At 57.4% G+C, this 17,343-nt stretch overlaps 1 protein-coding gene across 9 annotated transcripts in view; it reads right to left on the bottom strand.

Annotated features, from left to right (window-relative positions):
• Positions 1 to 231: 231 nt before the first annotated feature.
• MLXIPL (MLX interacting protein like) overlaps positions 232 to 17,343 on the bottom strand; it is a 54,720-nt gene continuing 37,608 nt past the window's right edge. For 3 of the 9 annotated variants that reach the window (XM_055392723.2, XM_031012703.3, XM_063708601.1), the window contains exons 3-17: positions 14,468 to 14,550; positions 14,209 to 14,298; positions 13,852 to 13,896; positions 12,799 to 13,000; positions 12,577 to 12,657; positions 6,551 to 6,720; positions 4,212 to 4,743; positions 3,895 to 3,995; positions 3,669 to 3,819; positions 3,393 to 3,508; positions 3,182 to 3,301; positions 2,870 to 2,997; positions 2,664 to 2,787; positions 1,296 to 1,425; positions 232 to 1,009 (exon numbers count right to left, since the gene is read on the bottom strand). In XM_055392723.2, the coding sequence (XP_055248698.1) occupies positions 891 to 1,009; positions 1,296 to 1,425; positions 2,664 to 2,787; positions 2,870 to 2,997; positions 3,182 to 3,301; positions 3,393 to 3,508; positions 3,669 to 3,819; positions 3,895 to 3,995; positions 4,212 to 4,743; positions 6,551 to 6,720; positions 12,577 to 12,657; positions 12,799 to 13,000; positions 13,852 to 13,896; positions 14,209 to 14,298; positions 14,468 to 14,550 (2,192 nt within the window). In that variant the 3' untranslated portion in view covers positions 232 to 890. The remainder of the gene's footprint in view (positions 1,010 to 1,295; positions 1,426 to 2,663; positions 2,788 to 2,869; positions 2,998 to 3,181; positions 3,302 to 3,392; positions 3,509 to 3,668; positions 3,820 to 3,894; positions 3,996 to 4,211; positions 4,744 to 6,550; positions 6,721 to 12,576; positions 12,658 to 12,798; positions 13,001 to 13,851; positions 13,897 to 14,208; positions 14,299 to 14,467; positions 14,551 to 17,343) is intronic. The other 6 variants (XM_055392726.2, XM_031012705.3, XM_055392728.2 and 3 more) reach the window with 4 other exon arrangements.

Consider the following 17,343-nt stretch of genomic DNA (forward strand, 5'->3'; position numbering starts at 1 on the left):
GCCTCGAACTCCTGGGCTCAAGCGATCCTCCTGCCTCAGCCTCCTGAGTAGCTGGGACTACAGGCGCTCGCCACCACTACATCTGATCTTGTCCCACCTCCACTCAAAGCCCTCCAGCTGCTTCCAGCTCAGAGTAAATGCCCAGGCCCTCTGCAAAGCCACTTCCCACTGCCAACGGGCTCTCTCTCCATCCCAGTGTGAGACACTGACCAGCACACCAACAAACCAGCAGACAGTTTTTGCTTTTATTGGTCAAGAATTCTTTACAAAACCCACACACACACATCCACACACACACACACGATGCCTGCCCTGCTGTGGTCACTCTGGCCCTGGTGTCTCCTGGGATCAGGCCCTCCTGGCCTCTCCCAGGGGAAACCATCCTGCAGCCCCTCTGGGTCAGCAGTGAAGGAGCAGAGAGAGGGAACCTCCTTTTCTGCTTCTCTGCTCAGGAACAGAGGTCTGTGCCCCACCTGTCGGGGAGCAGGTGGAGGTGACAGAGAAACAGCATCCTCCTCTTCCCACCATTGAGCCCCCGGAGTTGCCAGCCTAGGCCCCCAATGTCACAGCTGCCAAGGCCTGGGGGTCATCTGCTGATTGAACCTTCCCCATCCCCATTTTGCAGATTGAAACACAGCCGTCCAAAGACAGCGGACGAGTCACCCAAGGTCACGGTGCTGGAGCACAGTGGCAGAGCAGGGACGGGGACTCTGCTCTTCTTGACCTCCAGGAGGTGGCAAGTGTGAAACCTGGACCCTGCTCCACCCCCCAGGGAAGGGCAGAGCCAGGGCCTGGGGCAGGAAGGGAGTGCCCAGAGATGATCCCTGGAGCCCGTGCCCAGGGAAAGCAGCCCCCAGGGCAGCTGAGTGAGCAGCAGGGTCTGGCCAGGACTATAAAGGTTTGCCAAGGGTGCCCTCTGTGACTGCCCGTGTGGCTTGCTCAGGGATGCGGCCCGGGTCGGTCAGGATACTGGTAGATGTGCCCAGCTGGCGTAGGGAGTTCAGGACAGCTGGGTGGGAGACAGAGAGAGAGAGACACTTCCTGGGGTCAGGGCCCTACCCTTAGATGTGGAACCAAAGGGATAGGGGGAGGTATTAGTTGGCAAGACTGTCACCCCCTCCTAGAACCTCTGTCTACAGGCATCTGGTGGCCAGAAGACCATCTGGGGGATGCGGGGTGGCCACAACCCTAGGCTGTGTTGATGGCAAGCTGGATGTGGGATCTAAGCAGGGTGGAATGCTCCCTCCACCCCCGAGGCTGGGTCCCTCTAGCAGGCAGGGAGATGGCTCACGTACTTGGCCGGAGAGCGGGCAGAGAGCAGTACTGGTCCAGCCAGGCCAGTGAGGTCTGGCGGAGGGTGTGCACGCTTGCTGTGGACACCATCCCGTTGAAGGACTCAAACAGAGGCCGGATGAGGATGCTGAACTGGGCCCAGGTCAAGGAGCTGCCTGTGGTCCAGCTGGTTCCCCCACACCACGTGGAGCCCTGATGCCCAGTTCAAACCAGGGGAAGAAAGGGCCTGGACACTGTCTAACCTTGAACCCCAATGACTCGTGTTGCAGCCCCTACTTCTTCTTTTTTTTTTTTTTGAGACGGAGTCTCGCTCTGTCACCCAGGCTGAAGTGCAGTGGCACGATCTCAGCTCACTGCAACTTCTGCCTCCCAGGTTCAAGCAATTCTCCTGCCTCAGCCTCCTGAGTAGCTGGGATTACAGGTGTGCGCCACCACGCCTGGCTAATTTTTGTATTTTTAGTAGAGACAGGGTTTCACTATGTTGGTCAGGCTGGTCTCGAACTCCTGACCTCGTGATCCACCCACCTCAGCCTCCTAAAGTGCTGGAATTATAGGCGTGAGCCAGTGTGCTCGGACTTTTTTTTTTTTTTTTTTTTTTTGACAGAGTCTCACTCTGCTGCCCAGGCTGGAATGCAGGGGCGCAATCTTGGCTCACTGCAACCTCCACCTCTCAGGTTCAAGCTGTTCTCCTGCCTCAGCCTCCCGAGTAGTTGGGATTACAGGCACATGCCACCGTGCTTGGCTAATTTTTGTATTTTTAGTAGAGACGGGGTTTTGCCATGTTGGCCAGTCTGGTCTTGAACTCCTGGCCTCAAGTGATCCACCTGCCTCGGCCTCCCAAAGTGCTGGGATGACAGGTGTGAACCACCGCACCTGGCTTGCAGTCCCTACTTCTGTCCTGCCAAGACCTTCCCAGCTCTCTGCCTCTCAGTCCCCTCCTCCTTGCCCCTCCACGGCCCTTACTGTGTGCTGAACCATCCCCCATCCCTGAGCTCCCTGCCTGGGCTCAGTCAAGAACTTGACCCCTGAGCCAGATCAGGGAATGGATTCCAAGTCTTCTGTAGTCCTCACTCCAGAGTTCAGATTCTCCCAAACTGCCCTCGGGGCTTCCTGAGGTCAGGGCCAAGGCTCCCCTTACCCAAGGACTCCTCCCTCAGTTTCCCTCTCTGCTCCCAGCCCCCCATCCCTGGGCAATTTTGCTGGCCAAGATGGCCAGGGCATGGAAGCAGGGGGCACAGCCAGAGCCTGTCACCTGGGAGCAGCTCTGAGCCTGCCCGGCCTGGAGAGCTAGGCCTCCATCCCAGGCCCAGCCTGGTCTCACCCTGCCACAGCCCCTGCAGCCCCCCAGCCATGGGCTTGAGGGAGGATACCACCCAGAACTTCCAGTTGTGCAGCGTACGGGTTCGGACGTAGTCATCAAACATGTCTCGCATCTGGTCAAAACGCTGGTGTGTGATGGGTACCCCTGTGGCGGGCAGCTGCTGCTGGCACAGGCTGGGGGCAGGGCAGGGGTCAGGGGCTTGGGGGTAAGGCGGCATGGCCCCCTGGTCCCAGCACCCGCCTGGACCCTGCCTACTTAATGGCGGCATTGAGCTCCTCAATCTCATCCCGCAGCTGCTGGGCCTCTTCCTGCAAGCCCGCACGCTCCTGCTGTAGCATAATGATGTACTCAGCTGTCTTCTGCAGCGTGGTAGCTTTGCTCACCTGCAGACGCCACCAGGGGGGCTCAGGCAGGTGCTAGAGGCTGTACCCTGGGACCCACTGAGGCACTGGGATGGGAGGAGGCAAGAGTGTCTGGAGCACTCCCCTGCAATTGAGTTTTGGGTGGGGGAGGGTCCAGAAAGGGGCCCTGTGGTTTTGGGGGTGCCAGCCTGGGCCTGGGGCTCACCTTGAGGCTGGGCTGGGCACTGAGTGTGCTCACGAGCCCATGAAGGGTGTCAAACCCCAGCTTGATGTTGAAGCGCCGCTTCTGCTCCGCGGAGATGTGTGTGATACGCCGGTTCTCGGTCTCGGGGAGCAGAGAGTTGGGTGAGCCTAGGAAGGAGCCCAGGAGGGCCTGGGGGTAGCAAACCGATCTTGGGGTGGGGGATGGTGCCCACCTTGTTGCTGTCTGGACGGCCCCGGCTGAGGATGGGTTGCGGGGGAGAGACACGGACGCTCAGAGTCCCAGGGCCTGGCATGGAGCTGAGGTCCCCTGACAGCTGCCGTTCACTGCCTGTGGTAGGGACAGACAGACCCACAGAAAGACCGACCCAGGGGAAAGGGTCCCCATTGCCCCCTTCCTCTCATCCTGGCCCCAGGCCCAGTCCCCTTCTTCTTCCTCCTCTTCCCCTCATCCCCTAGATTCCCCCAATCCCTGCAACCCCTCTCTTTACCGCTGGGCGCTGGGGGTGAGAGCCGCTCCGCTTTGGGGACAAGCAGGGGCCTGGAAGGGGCCAATGTGGCTGGGCCTGGAGGTGGCCGGGGTGGTGTAGGGGCCGGGGTCGGGGGAAGGAATGTGCAGGGGAATTCAGGGACTGTCTCCTGCTGGGGTGGAGAAGGGCAGAGAGTCGGGGTGAAGGCCGTGGGCACAGCCCCACCGCCCAGTGCCCGAGATCTTACCGGGGACCCTGGGGACCGGAGGAGGGTGCTGGATACAAGTGGTGGCTCCAGGGCTTGCTCCGGCTTGGCTGTGCACGGGCAGAACCGTGAGGCTGCTGGGGCTGGCCCACCCCCGGCATCTATCAAGACCCCATCCTGCCCCTCCCAAGAGTCCACACCCCTTTTAGGTACAGGCCCCACATCCCTCATTCCTTGCCACTCTGTCCCTTGAACTGGACCTGCCCCTTCACCTTCATCTTCTGCTCCCATAACCCCCTGTCCTCCCCACCCCCCGGCCTCCCTCCCCAGGCTTTCCTCTCCCCGTTGCTGGCCCTCACCTGCTGTGAGCAGCTGTGTGAGGCAGGGGTTGTTGCTCCCCGCAGTGGTGGGGGGACTGGCAGTGGCAGGGGCTAAGGTAGGGGGGCTGGCTTTCTGTCCCCTAGGGGATGGGGCGGGGGGCTTGCCTCTGGGCATGGAGAAGCAAGGCCCAAAGGCAGGCTCCGAATACCCTGAGGGTAGAAGCTCTATGGGGAAGGGGGTGGGGGCCGGGCTGGGGACAGACTGCGGGGTGGGTGGGAAGGCTGCAGGAGCAGGCAGCGGAGACACTCCTGGGGCAGGAGGGACGGTGGGGAAGGGAAACCTGGGAGAGAAGAGAGGCTCTTCCTGCAGCAAAGCAGTGGGTGGCGCCATGGGAGGGAAGGGAGGTGGGGGGCAGGGCTCCAGGCCTGGCACCTTGGCAGGGGGAGAGTAATGCAGCAGAGGTGGGGGTACAGGAGGGGGTGGGAGCCGGGGCTTGGGGTCTTCAGGAAGGAGGAAATCAGAACTCAGGAAGGCGCTGGAGTCCAAGGGGCCAGGGCAGCTGTTCCGAGCCTGGTTGGGGGGACAGACAGACACTCAGAGAGCAGGGGAGAGAGCTGCCCCTGGCAGCCATCTGGGCCTCCCCTGCCCTGCCCTGCCCTGGCCAAACTCTGGACTGGGGCCCTGGGGAGAGATAGGAGAAATGAGCCCTGCCTTCCAACACACACAGGTGTGCGAACATACACATGCAGCAGGGAAATTACAATGAGAGGAGGGAGTAGAGTACATTTATGCAAAAAGCAGGAACAGCGGAGCATCAGTCTTCCTGCCCATCCATTTGTCTCCCAAATAACTTATTCATCCATCCATCCACTAACTTGTCCACCAGTCCATCCACCAACCAACTTACCCATCCATTCATCATCCATCCATCCACTAACTTGTCCACTGATCCATCCACCAACCAACCTACCATTCCTTCATCATCCATCCACTAACTTCACCAATCCATCCACTAACCAACCCACCCATCCATTCATCAATTGTCCATCTACTACTTCATCCACCAATCTCTCCATCCATTCATCTTCCATCCATTCACCTACCTATTTATCAATCTATGAACCAGCTCATCTACCACTCTCTCCACCAGCCTACCAGATATTAACACATTAACTAATCCATCTAACCATCTATACTTCCATCATTCATCCACCAACCCATCCATAATCCTTCCATCCATCCACCATCTATACATTTCCAGCCACTTAACCACCAATGAACCCATTCACTAATCCATTAAACTATTCATCTATGTATCCATCCACCAGCCCACCCATCCACCCAACCACTCACCTACTCATATATCCACCAACCCACGTGTGCCTCCACCGCAGTCTAAGATGCATCTATCCATTCACCAGCACACCCATTCATCTGCACACTTACTCATTCATTCAGTCACTGACTCACTCATTGGACAACCATTCACTGAGTGCTGTTATGTGCCTGAGCCGTATTAGGTATAGAGAATGCAGTGGTGAGCAAAACGTAACCCTTTTAGTAAGGAGCTCACTGTCTGATGGAGGAGAGACACCCCTCAGCAACAGATTAGAATTAGCACTGAAAAGTCTGATGATGGAGGGAAAAGGCCTATAACCAAGCAGCAGGAAGCAACTTCTGAATTGCACCTGGGGGCCAGGCGCGGTGGCTCACACCTGTAATCCCACCACCTTGGGAGGCCGAGGCGGGCGGACTACTGAGTCAGGAGTTTGAGACCAGCCCGGGCAACATGGCGAAATCCTGTCTCTACTAAAAATACAAAAATAAGCCGGAAATCGCTTGAACACAGGAGGCAGAGGTTACAGTGAGCCGAGATCGTGCCACTGCACTGGAGCCTAGGCGACAGAGTGAGACTCTGTCTCAAAAAAAAAAAAAAAGAATTGCATATGGGGAATTGATGAACCAAAATGGTAGATTCACTGTTTCCTAAACATCCACACTCAGCTTTCTGCCTCGAAGCTTTTGTTCCTGCTGTTCTCCCATCTGGCTTGACGTCAGCCAGTCCCTTCTGTCCAAAGCTGACCTATTCTCTAAGGCCCAGAAACTCGCCTTCTCCAGGAAGCCTTCCACAAGCAACTGGCCCTTGGTGGAGCCCACTCCATGGTCTCCATGCCCTTAGCTTTCTCCCACAACCGTTTTGTCCAGTTCTGCTTCACGGGGTCCCTCCCACAGGGCAGAGATGGGGTCTTTCTTTCCCTCCAATCTCCAAGCAGAAGACTGGGCACTCAGGGAGTGTCTGATACCTCCTGGACATGAACAGGGCAGGACCAGCTCTCAAGTGAGCTACACAGGGCTGGACGGGGTGGGGTGAGCTCACCTGCAGACGGCTGTGTCCGGAGAGGTGGGTCATGGCCGAGGAAGCTGGGGGCACCTCCGGGCCCAGGGTCCCACTGCTGAAGAGGGAGTCAACCATGGGGCTGAAGCTGGGGGGCTCTGGGAAGTTTGAAGGCATGGGCGGCTGTGGGGGGCGGGAGTTGGTAAAGAAATCTGTAATTCAGACACACAGGGCAACAGCAGTTAGGGCCAGGGCTATGGCTGGGAAACAGCCGGGAGGAGAGTGGCCTGTCCCCAGCCTTGGTGGGTGGGGACATGGGGACTGGCGGGCAGAGGGTGGGGGTCCCTTCCACAGAAGATTGTGAAACTGGGAGGGTTTCTGTCTCGATTAGGGGAAGCAGCAACCGTCTTGGGTGGAATGAGCCTGCGTGGGAGAGAGCAGGGGACTGTGGGTGTGAACAGGGACCCCAGGAAGGAGCCCCCTCCCCTCCCCAGCCCCAGGCTTAGCTCAGGAAGTCCCCCTCCCCACCCCCTGGTGGCTCCCCTTCCCTGATCTGCTGGAGGTACAGAAAGGGGGTGCCCAGAGAGAGTGCCAGGGTGGAAAAGGGGTACGGTGCTAGGGGAGGAGGCCTGGGATGGGAGGGGCCCCAGGGTGGCAGAAGTTCAAGAGGGTGGGTTGGAGATGAGGGGGAACGCGAGGTCACTGGGTCCCGGACAAGCTTGGTTTGTTGGAAGGTCAACAGGTGGAGCCTAGGAGTGGGGTGAAGAGTGTAATGGGGCGAGAGGGGCCTAAGGCTGGGCTCCGAGTGGGGTGGGGGCGAGAGGGGCCTAAGGGTGGGCTCTGAGTGGTGTGTGGGCAAGAGGGAGATATGGGTGGGCTCTGAGTGGGATGGGGGTGAGGGGGGTGCCTAAGGCTGGGCTCCAAGTGGGGTGTGGGCAAGAGGGGCTAAGGGTGGGCTCTGAGTGGGGTGGGGGCGAGAGGGGCTAAGGGTGGGTTCTGAGTGGGGTGTGGGCAAGAGAGGGATACGGGTGGGCTCCGAGTGGGGTGGGGGTGAAGGGGGACCTAAGGCTGGGCTCCAAGTGGGGTGGGGGCGAGAGGGGCTAAGGGTGTGGGGTGGGGGCGAGGGGGGGCCTAAGGGTGGGCTCTGAGTGGGGTGGGGCAAGGGGTCTGGGAAGCCTGCGAGAGCTGGGGGAGGCAGTAGCAGATTGTTTGGGGTGCGGGTTGTGTAAGTCCTGGGCTATTCTGGTTTTGGGAAGCAGCTGGCCACGGCCTGACCACATCCCGGGCCTGGGCGCCGCCCGCCCACCCGCTCCCTTCCGGGCACCTTTCTCTGACCCTGACCAGCCTGTGATCCGTGCCAGCTCCTGAGGCCTCTTAGTCTGGGCAGTTCCGACCCCACCGTGACAACTCCCCACAGGCCTGGGTGGGCCCCAGCTCCCCGCTTTTTCCCTCCCACCCCCCTGCCAGGAGAGCTGCTCAAGTCTGCCTCCCAGGAGCCACCTCCAAGGAGACCAGGAGTCGGTTAGATAAGGTCACCCCAAACCCAGAACCCACTGGGGGGTCAAGTGTGTGTGTGTGTGTGTGTGTGTGTGTTTGTGTCTTCACCCCCAACCCCATCCCCCAGAGACAGAATCGTGCTATGTTGCCCAGGCTGGTCTCAAACTTCTGGCCTCAAGCCATCCTCCTGCCTCAGCCTCCTAAAGTGCTGGGATTATAATGAGCTTGCCTGGGAGACAGCAGGGGACTGTGGGTGTGAACAGGAACCCCAGGAAGCAGTCCCCTCCCCTGCACAGCACCAGGCTTAGCTCAGGAAGTCCCCCTTCCCATCCCCTGGTGGCTCCCTTTCCCTGATCTGCTGGTACAGAAAGGAGGTGCCCAGAGAGAATGCCAGGGTGGGAAAGGGGTGCAGGGTGAGGGGAGGAAGTCAGCCACTGTGCCTTGCTGTCACTCAGGCTGGAATGCGGTGGCACGATCTCGGCTCACGGCAACCTCCACCTCCTGGGTTCAAACGATTCTCATGCCTCGGCTTCCCGAGTAGCTGGGATTACAGGCACGCACCACCACACTCAGCTAATTTTTGTATTTTTTAGCAAAAATGGGGTTTTGCCATGTTGCCCGGGCTGGTCTCAAACTCCTGAGCTCAAGCGATCCTCCTGCTTTGGCCTCCTAAAGTGCTGGGATGACAGGAGTGAGTCACCGCGCCCGGCCCTGTGTGTCGTCAGTGGCTCTGCTTTGCGGGAGGGTGCAGAGCCTGTGTGTTGCAGTCGCTGAACCCTGGAGTCTCAGCATGGGGTCTGCACACAGCCTCTGCCTACCCTCTGGGTGTCTGTCGCTCCATCTGAGGCCATGTGAACCTGTCCTGCCATGATAGCATGGTGCACGTGTGTCTGCTCTGTGCCTGTCCGCGTGTCTAACCCCATGGCGAAACGGTGTCTTCTTGCTGTCTGCCTGCCTGCCTGCCTGCCTGCCTGCCTGCCTGCCTGCCTGCCTTCCTTCCTTCCTTCCTTCCTTCCTTCCTTCCTTCCTTCCTTCCTTCCTTCCTTCCTTCCTTCCTTTCCCTCTCTCTCTTTCTTTCATCTCTCTCTCTTTCTTTCTTTCTTTCTTTTTTTTTTTTGAGATGGAGTCTCGCTCTGTAGCCCAGGCTGGGGTACAGCGGCACAGTCTCGGCTCACTGCAGCCTCCCAGGTTCAAACAATTCTCCTTGCCTCAGCCTCCTGAGTAGCTGGGATTAAAGGCCCCCCTGCTGCCTTTCTTTAAAAGGGGGACCAGGCCAGGCGCGGTGGCTCACGTCTGTAATCCCAGCACTTTGAGAGGCTGAGGTGGACGGATCACCTGAGGTCAGGAGTTCGAGACCAGCCTGGCCAATGAGGGGAAACCCCGCTTCTACTAAAAAAAAAAAAATACAAAAATTAGTCAGGCGTGGTGGCAGGCGCCTGTAGCCCCAGCTACTCTGGAGGCTGAGACAGGAGAATTGCTTGAACCCGGGAGGTGGGGGTTGCAGTGAGCCAAGATGATGCCACTGCACTCCAGCCTGGGCAACAGAGCAAGATTCCGTCTCAAAAAAAGGGGGACCAGGCGGGAGATGGCGAGTGGTCACTGCTGCTCCCCCATCTCCCAGGGTCCAGAGTTCCTGTCACTAGGTCCCGGAGGCCCTGGCTCTAGAATCAGCCTCATGCTGTGCCTGGCCCCAGGCCGCTGAGGGCCTAGGGCTCCTCCCTGCTCACAGCTGCTGCCCATTCCCTGGGTCCCGGGCAGGGGTCATGGGGCCGCAAGGCCCTCTCATCCCTGAGTCACCAGCCACCCGCTTACCATCGTTGCCCAGGCCTGTCCCCACCCTGCCTTGAGAGAAGTTGCTTCCCAGCCTGAGCTGCTCACCAGGGCCCAAGTCCCTCCCTAGCCTCTGTCCCCTCCACGGACCTGATCTGTCATCCCTTCCCTGAGGTCCTCTGCCTCTGGCTGCCTCCCTGAGCACCCCTCACTAAGCCTCATGCCTCCATAGAGTTCTGGTCCCCTCCCTGGGTTTCCAGCCAGACCTCCCCAGTGGGAGGCTCTTGGGGGCAACGAGAGCTGCCGTCTTGGTGGTACCAGTGCGCTCTGCCCTCTGGGTACACGGAATGTTTGATAAGAGAGGGCCACACGAGCCACCTCCTCTGTGTGGCCCACACTTTTTCCCCCATGCGCCAGCAGCCACCCGGGCTTGCCAGACATCGCCTCCTAGCCCCAGTCCCTGCTGGTCTTGCCCAGACCCCAGGTGGGGGTGGCTGGGCTCCTACCTGTGGCCGGGCGCTGTGTGCCCAGACAGGGCCGCTGCCCTCCCAGGCTGGCCTGCTCCCAGGGCACTGCCATGCACACTTCTGCCCCCGGGCAGCCCCCACCCCCTCCCGGGACTGGAACAGGGGTGGGGGTGGTTCCTCATTCCCTAGTTCCCGCCCCATAGGCCTCCACCTCTTGATTGACAGGCCCAGGACCCCGTGGGGAAGGAATTAGGAGGTCACTAAGACTAAGCTTTATCCCAGGGACCCTCTTTCTGTCCCCAGGAGCTTCGATGAGACGGGCTGAGCCTGGATATCTACCTGGCCTGCACATAGCTCCGGGGGTCCCTAAATGTGTGGCTATCGAGAATAACCTGCAAGACCTACAGCGAAGTGAGGAAGGCCACTTGGAAAGTCAATTGTGAAAACAGAGACATTTGTCCACATGTGCTTCTATGGACAGGAGCATCTCTGGGAGGACACTGAGGAATCAGTAACTTGGTAGCCCTGTGGTCAGGAGAGGGAGGCAGGGACACTCATGACTTACAAAAATTGCTTTAGGCCAGACGCGATAGCTCACACCCGTAATCCCAGCACTTTGGGAGGCCGAGGTGGGAGGATCGCTTGAGGTCAGGAGTTCAAAACCAGCCTGGCCAACATGGCAAAACCCCGTCTCTACTAAAAATACAAAAATTAGCTGGGTGTGGTGGCACATGCCTGTAATCCCAGCTACTCAGGAGGCTGAGGCACAAGAATCACTTGAACCTGGGAGGCGGGAGCTGCAGTGAGCTGAGATGGAGTCACTGCATTCCAACCTGGACGACAGAGTGAGACTCCGTCTCAAAAAAAAAAAAAAAAAAAAAAAAAGCTTTACAAGATATGATGCATGCCTGGGATTTTCTTTAAAATAACACACTGGGCACGGTGGCACACACCTGTAATCCCAGCACTTTGGGAGGCTGAGGTGGGAGGATCTCTTGAGCCCAGGAGTTCTAGACCAGCCTGGGCAATACAGGGAGGCCCTGTCTCTTCAAAAAATAAAAAAAATTAGCCAGGCATAATGGTGCGTGCCTGTGGTCCCAGCTACTCGGGAGGCTGAGGTGGGAGGATCACTTGAGCCTGGGAGGTTGAGGCTGCAGTGAGCTGTGATTGTGCCACTGTACTCCAGCCTGGGCAACAGAATGAGACCCTGTCTCAAAAATAAATTAAATTAAAATAAAATAAAATAGAAACATAACAGAAGAGAAGGAATGTTCTCTGGATAAAAGACTGGCCAAGAGTTGATAAGTCGGTGACATCAGTGATGGTGACTTGGGAGGTTTTTGCTGAACTACTCTTTCTCTACTAGTGTGTGCATGTTTGAAATGTCCTCTAGTAAATAGTTTTGTTTTTTATTTTAATTTTTTTGAGACACAGTCTTGCTCTGTCACCCAGGCTGGAGTGCAGTGGTGCGATCTCGGCTCACTGCAACCTCTGCCTCTCAGGTTCAAGCAATTCTCCCACCTCAGCCTCCCGAGTAGCTGGGATCACAGGTGCCCGCCACCACGCCTGGCTAATTTTGGTACTTCTAGTAGAGATGGGGTTTCACCATATTGGTCAGGTTGGTCTCGAACTCCTGACCTCAGGTGATCCGCCCAACTCGGCCTCCCAAAAGTGCTGGGATTACAGGCGTGAGCCACCATGCCCAGCCTAGCAAATAGTTTTAAAATGCATTGTGTGAAAAATAAATAGACCCAAATAATTCAAAGTTCTTCTCTCCCCTGAGAGGGTCCCAGCCTTCACTGCTTTCTTGGGAGCCCCTGGTTCCCTGGCCAGGTACTCTCTTGGGCCCTGCCCCCATTGGAGGCCACACCAGCTGGACAAAAGGAGACCAGGAAGAACCCTCAGAAACCACCCAGACCTGCCAGGCATGGTGGCTCATGCCTGTAATCCCAGCACTTTGGGAGGCCAAGGCAAGAGGATGGCTTGAGCTCAGGAGTTTGGGACCAGTCTGGGCAACATGGTGAAACCCATCTCTACCAAAAATACAAAAAAAATTAGCCGGGTTTGGTGGTGCACACCTGTAGTCCCAGCTACTCAGGAGGCTGAGGCGGGAGGATCACTTGAGTCTGGAGGGCAGAGGTTGGCACCACTGCACTGCAACCTTGGTGACAGAGTGAGATGCCATCTCAAAATAAATAAATAAATAAATAAAAAGGCAGAAAAAAAGAAACCACCTAGACTATCAGCCCTCCCAGAGGGGCCTGGGATGGGCTCATCGGCCTTCCTCACACGGACCCTGCCCGTCCACCCGACCTGGGGAGGGTCTCGCCCCACCTGAGATGTCCATGAAGTCATCCAGGCTTGGCTGCAGTGGCGTCAGGTCTGGCTGGATCATGTCAGCATTGCCGACGTAGGCTGGAGGCAGCAGTGGCGACATCAGCAGCAGCAGGCAGGGAGGAGCAGGGTCCTCACCCCCATCCCCAGCCATCCCTCCCTTGGCCTCCTGGAATCTCACAGGCCTTCACCCCTCTCCCCTGCCCTTTCTCAGACCCTCACCATCCTCAGGCGGCAGCTGCAGGGGCGAAGGGCCGGACTGAGTCATGGTGAAGAGAGTGTCCGAGATGTCGGACAAAAAGCAATTGAGGTCCAGGAGCTGCCGCCCACCCGGCTCCTCCTCTGGGTCCCCCAGCAGCACGGGGACCACACTGGAGAAGAGCTCTTTGCACCATTGCTCCGGCGGCGGCCACCTGCCTTCCGCCTAGGGAGACAGAGCCGTCAGCAGCCGCTAGAGAACTCCCACTGCCCCGACCTTCCATATCACCCCTCTCCAGGGTCAAGTGGTCAGCAGGACAGAGGGTCTGTCTGTTCACACCTCTGTCACCTTTCCCTAGTGGACCTAGCTTGCTGCTTGTAAGGCCAAGATCACTCCATTGGCCTCTAATAACTTCCCCCAGGAGATAGGCCAGGATGCAGATACAGGGGTCCCCTTCCTGCCCTTTAGATTTTTTCCTGTCTGGGACCCCAGTTCTTTGGTCCCTCTGTTTTTTTTTGTTTGTTTTTGTTTTTCTTTTTTTTTTTTTGAGACGGAGTCTCACTCTGTTGCCCAGGCTGGAGTGCAGTGGCGCAATCTCAGCTCACTGCAACCTCCACCTCCCAGGTTCAAGCGATTCTCCTGTCTCAGCCTCCTGAGTAGCTGGGATTGCAGGCATGCGCCACCATGCCCGGCTAATTTTTGTATTTTTAGTAGAGATGGGGTTTCACCATGTTGGCCAGACTGGTCTCGAACTCCTGACCTCAGATGACCCACCCGCCTCGGCCTCCCAAAGTGCTGGGATGACAGGCGTGAGCCACCGTGCCTGGCCTGGTCCCTCTGTCCTCCCATGCCTCCCACCACTTGCTCAATGACCTGGGGTCTTCTCACCACCTCACCCTCACCCCCAAGAAGAGAAGAGCTCAACAAATGAACCACAGGATGGCAGTTACATCCCACATCCCACCCTCATGCCCAGCCACTGTCTTGCCCACTGAGGAGGAAGCTGTCAACTCTGCCTCCCACCTACTTGGGGGGCAAAGAGATGCCCTTGCCTGCTGGACTTACAGAACACCCACCTGCTTAGGGGCCAGGAGGTCCTCTTCCCTGCTGGGCTTACGGAGCTGCAGGGACACACAGAGTTGGACACCGGATCCCTTGCCCCATCCTCCATCACTTTCCCCCAAAAGTCTCCTCTACTCACAAGCGATGAGATCCCCCATTTCCCATCAGGAGCTCACCCGACCCCTAGGTAAGGAGGCCGCTAGGAGACCCTGTGGCCACACGGTGGCGCTGTCGGCCCGGGACTGAATGGAGGGCCCGAGGGGCGCAAGCTCGGGGGTCAGGATCCCCTTTCCAGGGATCTTCCGAGGCGGGCGGTAGCCGGCAGCCGCAGGAGGAAAGCTCTGGGGCCTCCCTAGCCCTCCCCCACTGACCCGCTTCTTGTAGTAGATGCGCCACTTGTGGTATTCCCGCATCACCACCTCGATGCGCCGCTTCCAGTAGTTCCCCTCCAGGACCACGGCCTGGGGTGGGGGCCGGGGGAGGGGGATCAGTAGAGAGGGGAGCACCGCACACCCATCTCCCACCTCTCACCCCATCCCTGTCTGCTCAGCGCAAGGCTACAGGAGGCAGGGGCTGGTCTTGGTGGGTGGGCGGGTGGGCAGGTGGGCAGGCGGTCCAGAACCCATCTACCTCCGGCTTCCGGTGCGCATCAGCCTCAGGCCCCTGCAGGGGCGTCACGAAGCCACACACGGGGCTCTTCCTCCGCTCCACATCTGAGAGAAGGGGGCCAGGTCAGGGGCACCCAGCTTCCTCATCCCCCACCTCACCCCAGGGGACTGGGACTCAAGTGACACCCTGCGAAATCCTGCTTGGCCTTTGACGTTCAGATTAAGTGCCCATGCTGCCTCCTCCAGGAAGTTTTCTCGGATGATGCTCTAGCCTCCTAGATCTTCCTTTTTTTTTTTTGGAGATAGAGTTTCACTCTTGTTGCCCAGGCTGGAGTGCAATGGCGTGATCTCGGCTCACTGCAACCTCCACCTCCTGGGTTCAAGCGATTCTCCTGCCTCACCCTCCTGAGTAGCTGGGATTACAGGCGCCCACCACCAGGCCCAGCTAATTTTTGTGTTTTTAGTAGAGACGGGGTTTCACCATGTTGGCCAGGCTGGTCTTGAACTGCTGACCTCAGGTGATCCACCTGCCTCAGCCTTCCAAAGTGCTGGGATTACAGGCTTGAGCCACCGCACCCAGCCTGATCTTCCTCTACAGGGCACTGTGAATCCAACCTCCCACACCTTCTCTGGGTTCCTCTGGAGCCGCATAGGTACACTTGCAAAGACTGCTGAATGGATTGTGGGGCCATAGGCCACAGAGAGTGAGCTGCCTCCAGAAAGTCCTGGTTAGGGCCGGGTGCGGTGGCTCACGCCTGTAATCCCAGCACTTTGGGAGGCCTAGGTGGGTGAATCACGAGGCCAGGAGATCAAGACCAGCCTGCCAACATGGTGAAACCCCATCTCCACTGAAAATACAAAAATTAGCCGAGCATGGCGGCACATGCTTGTAGTCCCAGCTCCTTGGGAGGCTGAGGCAGGAGAATCGCTTGAACCTGGGAGGTGGAGGTTGCAGTAAGATCACGCCACTGCATTCCAGCCTGGTGACAGAGCGAGAATCCATCTCAAAGAAAAAAAAAAAAAGAAAAAAAGAAAGTCCTCGTTAGACTGGCAGGCCAGGGGCCTAGAGCCTTGGGTCCTCTGCCTCAGAAGGCTAGGCACTACCCACTTTCATTGCAGAGAACCACCCTTGGTTCACTTCTGACCACCAACCTGTGTCCTCTTCCAGGCCTCCACCTCCCCTCCCAGTCTCCAATCCTGACCTCTCCCCAGGCTCTTGCCCTTGGCCCCAACACACACTCAAGGCTCTTTTTTGTTTTTGTTGTTGTTTTTGAAACAGGTTCTTGCTCTGTTGCCCAGGCCAGAGTGCAGTGGCGCAATCATAGCTCACTGAAGCCTTGACCTCCTGGTCTCAAGCGATCCTCCCGCCTCAGCCTCTGGCGTACGCCACCATGTCTCGCTAATTTTTAAATTTTTTGTAGAGACAGGGTCTCCCTGTGTTGCCCAGGCTGGTCTCAAACTCCTGAGCTCAAGGAATCCTCTTGTCTTGGCCTCCCAAGGTGTTGGGATTACAGGCGTGAGCCACTGTGCCTGGCCTCTTCCTTTTTATTACTGTTATTTTTAATTTTTTGGTAGAGACAGGGCCCCGCTATGTTGCTTTGAGGACTGGCCTCAAATTCCTGGGCTCACGAGGCTTTTCTTTATCTCCTAGCTTCCCTGGCCACTTTTTTTTTTTTTTTTTGAGATGGCGTTTCACTCTTGTTGCCCAGGCTAGAGTGCAGTGCCACGATCCCAGCTCACTGCAACCTCCACCTCCCGGGTTCAAGCGATTCTCCTGCCTCAGCCTCCCAAGTAGCTGGAATTACAGGCACGCGTTACCACGCCCAGCTAATTTTTTGTATTTTCAATAGAGACGTGGTTTCACCATATTGGTCAGGCTGGTCTCAAACTCCTGACCTCAAATGATCCGCCAACTCAGGCTCCCAAAGCACTGGGATTACAGGTGTCAGCCACCTCACCGGGCCCTGGCCACTTTGTGTGTGTGTGTGTGTGTGTGTGTGTGTGTGTGTGTGTGTGTGTGTGTGTGTGTGTATGCTTGAAACAAGGACTGAATCTATTGCCCAGGCTGGTGTGTGTGTGTGTATGCTTGAAACAAGGACTGAATCTGTTGCCCAGGCTGGTGTGTGTGTGTTTGAGACAAGGACTCAATCTGTTGCCCAGGCTGGAGTGTGTGTGTGTGCGTGCACGTGTGTGTGTGTGTGTGTGTCTGTGTTTCAGACAAGGTCTCAATCTGTTGCCCAGGCTGGAGTGCAGTGGCAGGGATCTTGGGTACTTTGATCTCCGCCTCCTGGGTGCAAGTGATCCTCCTACCTTAGCCTCCAGAGTAGCTGGGACTACAGGTGTATACCACTGCACCCAGCTAATTTGTGAATTTTTAAAAAAATTCAACATGGTTTCACCATGTTGCCCAGGCTGTTGTCAAACTCCTGGGCTCAAGCGATCTGACTGCCTCAGCCTCCCAAAGTGCTGGGATTGCAGGCGTGAGCCACCGCTCCCAGCCCCTGACCACTTTTCACTGACTCCTTTGCAATGCCCACCCTGCAGCCTCTCTCACTCTGGCCCTTTCCTGCTCTAGCCTCATATCCAGCTGCCTGGGGACCCTCCCTAGGATGTCCCAAAACTTGCCACAAAAACCCCACTGACTCCCAGCATTCCAGGTCTGACTGTTACATTCCGGGTCTAATTGAGAAAAAAATCTCAATCTCATAGGATCTGTGACATTTCTCTCGCTGTCCCCTCCCCTCCATCCTCTCTCACTGTGTCACCCCTTAGCCTGGTGTCATTTCTCACAGGGACCTCCCTGACTCCAGCTTCACACTCTAAGCTCATCTTCCAGTTGCAGCCAGGACAATTCTTTCTAAAGTGCAGTTCAGGTCTGGAACCCTCCATGGCTCCCTA

The sequence above is a fragment of the Gorilla gorilla genome, chromosome 6 (genome assembly GCF_029281585.2).
Source record: "Gorilla gorilla gorilla isolate KB3781 chromosome 6, NHGRI_mGorGor1-v2.1_pri, whole genome shotgun sequence".
In the NCBI taxonomy this organism is placed as follows: domain Eukaryota; kingdom Metazoa; phylum Chordata; class Mammalia; order Primates; family Hominidae; genus Gorilla; species Gorilla gorilla.